At 37.4% G+C, this 2,098-nt stretch overlaps 1 protein-coding gene across 3 annotated transcripts in view; it reads left to right on the top strand.

Moving 5' to 3' along the window:
• The window catches only part of LOC107693836 (disabled homolog 2-interacting protein-like), a 171,142-nt gene that overhangs the window by 162,728 nt on the left and 6,316 nt on the right, over positions 1-2,098 (top strand). For all 3 annotated transcript variants that reach the window (XM_016493359.1, XM_016493360.1, XM_016493361.1), the window contains one exon: positions 1,521-1,643. In XM_016493359.1, coding sequence (XP_016348845.1) covers positions 1,521-1,643 — 123 coding nt within the window. The remainder of the gene's footprint in view (positions 1-1,520; positions 1,644-2,098) is intronic.

Here is a 2,098-nt window from a genome sequence, read left to right on the forward strand (position 1 = left end):
TTTTCATGCCCAATTTTTTTTTTTTTTTTGAGATTTCATGTGCCAAATAGCAAACAATCCTATGAATTCCTGATGGAAAAAATAAACGCGGGTATACATTAAAACGGAAGAAAAGACGATCACAATTTCTGCTTCATGCAAATCTGTTTCAGGAAAATCTGTATCATTTATCATGTATCTTTATCTTAACCTAGTAATTTTAATATATCTTGCGGCAAGTCTGAGTTAAAGGGCTTCGCTTGCTACCAATCACCAACCCCCTGACATTGACTGTTGCCACTGGCAGTCATTTTCTCAACGATTTGACAATGAAGTGGACAGGAAGGGGACAGGAAGGGCATTTCCCATATCCACAATGCATTATTCTCTCTCTTGGGATTTGATTGATCGCTTGAAGTTATTGCTGGAAGCGTTTCTATGGAAACCACATGTTGCGCACACTTTTATTACATCGCAGAGCACCTCCAGGCTCTTTCTCTGACTGTGAAAGTCACATCTGTGGACTTTCTGTGAATACTGTAGTTGATTTTAGAATCAGTTCCATTATACATTTGCTGAAAGATCTAGCTGAACTGTTGTTTTTCTAACCTCATTGGCAAATTGTCTGTGTTTTAAATGAAACGCAATGAAACGGCAGTAGCGTCAGATCTTTTCCTTCTGTATTGTGAAGTACATCAGAATGAAACAGAGTATTGAAAAAAAAAAGGTAGGGCAGGGACTTGGTTCTATCGATCGGTTGTTGACTGGATGGAGGCAGATCGGAATGCAAGCTTGAGGTTGATTATAAGAAAGATTAACATTTTAATTAAAAATTATGAGGTCAAAATTTAAACATGCATGGATGAATTGTTCATGATAAGATCAATAACATGCATTTAGAAAATAGTACATTTTCATTTTTATGTTGACTCCAAGTATAAATCTAACATAAATGATGCTTAAAACACACAACAATTTGAAAACGACCCTAATGTAAGATGTTTTCTCTGAAAACAAATCTTTAATGCCTTGCATATTTTCACTTCTTAAGTAAATTTATTTTGTAAATAAAGGATGTTTCAATATTTTTGTTGGGAAATATGTAGTTCAGAGCTATGATTTCAAATTCAAGATACAGTCCCTGAAAATGTTCTCTTAAATTTACTTCTGAGATAAATGTATTTTATTTTCAGGATGCTTACGTATTTTTATTTGGAAAACAACAAAATGCTGATGAAAAAGTAGTTTTTTTGCAGTATAATTGAGGACTATAATGGCAATTGTATGATGTCATAATAAACAATTTGCATGAACTAAGTTTCTAAAGTATCCAAGCTTAGAATGCTATTATATATAACCATGCTCTCATACATGTTCTTTTTTTATTCAGCCTTATGTCATGCTAAATGTCATCATGTCCATGTTGCCTGTTGAGAATGCGATGCCCCTGGCATGACGACTTTGTGTGTGTGAGTGAGTGTATCTGGTTTCATCTTCAGTTTATTCATGCATATGTGTGTGTTTGTATGTGTGTCCCACAGGCCCCATCCCCAGTGAACCCCAGTGCATTGGACCGTACCGCTGCCTGGTTGATTAATGTGCCATATATAGAGCAGGAGTCTGAGGCGGAGCTTTGCAGAGATGAGCACACACAAGCTGAAAAGGTAACTGACCACCCACACACCATAGCAGCAGACTTTTCAGCTCATGCAAACACACTCTGGAAGGGAAATGAATCATCATCCTGCACTATTTTCACTCAGACAGGAGGATTCTCTCAGTGTCAGCAATCCAGCATTCAGTTGGGTGTTTTTGCATGCAGACTTCAGGGTGAAATGTGTAGGTTTTTTATGTTAAACTCCCAGTCTAATGAGCAGAGACTCGAAGTAAGCCATCTGTAGTTTGGCCTCCTGAAGAATTCTGTTTCAGCAATGGCAGATAGGGAATAGGCAGAAGAGGTGGTAGGAATGTTTGTAATTCCGTTTAATGCCACTAGTGGTGCAGAAATGTCACACTTCTTAGAATCAATTTCTACAAGTACTCTTAGACTTGTGTGTGTGTGTGTGTGTGTGTGTGTGTGTGTGTGTGTGTGTGTGTGTGTGTGTGAAAGAGATGAAAT

Source organism: Sinocyclocheilus anshuiensis, unplaced genomic scaffold (genome assembly GCF_001515605.1).
Source record: "Sinocyclocheilus anshuiensis isolate Anshui unplaced genomic scaffold, SAMN03320099.WGS_v1.1 scaffold1392, whole genome shotgun sequence".
Lineage (NCBI taxonomy): Eukaryota > Metazoa > Chordata > Actinopteri > Cypriniformes > Cyprinidae > Sinocyclocheilus > Sinocyclocheilus anshuiensis.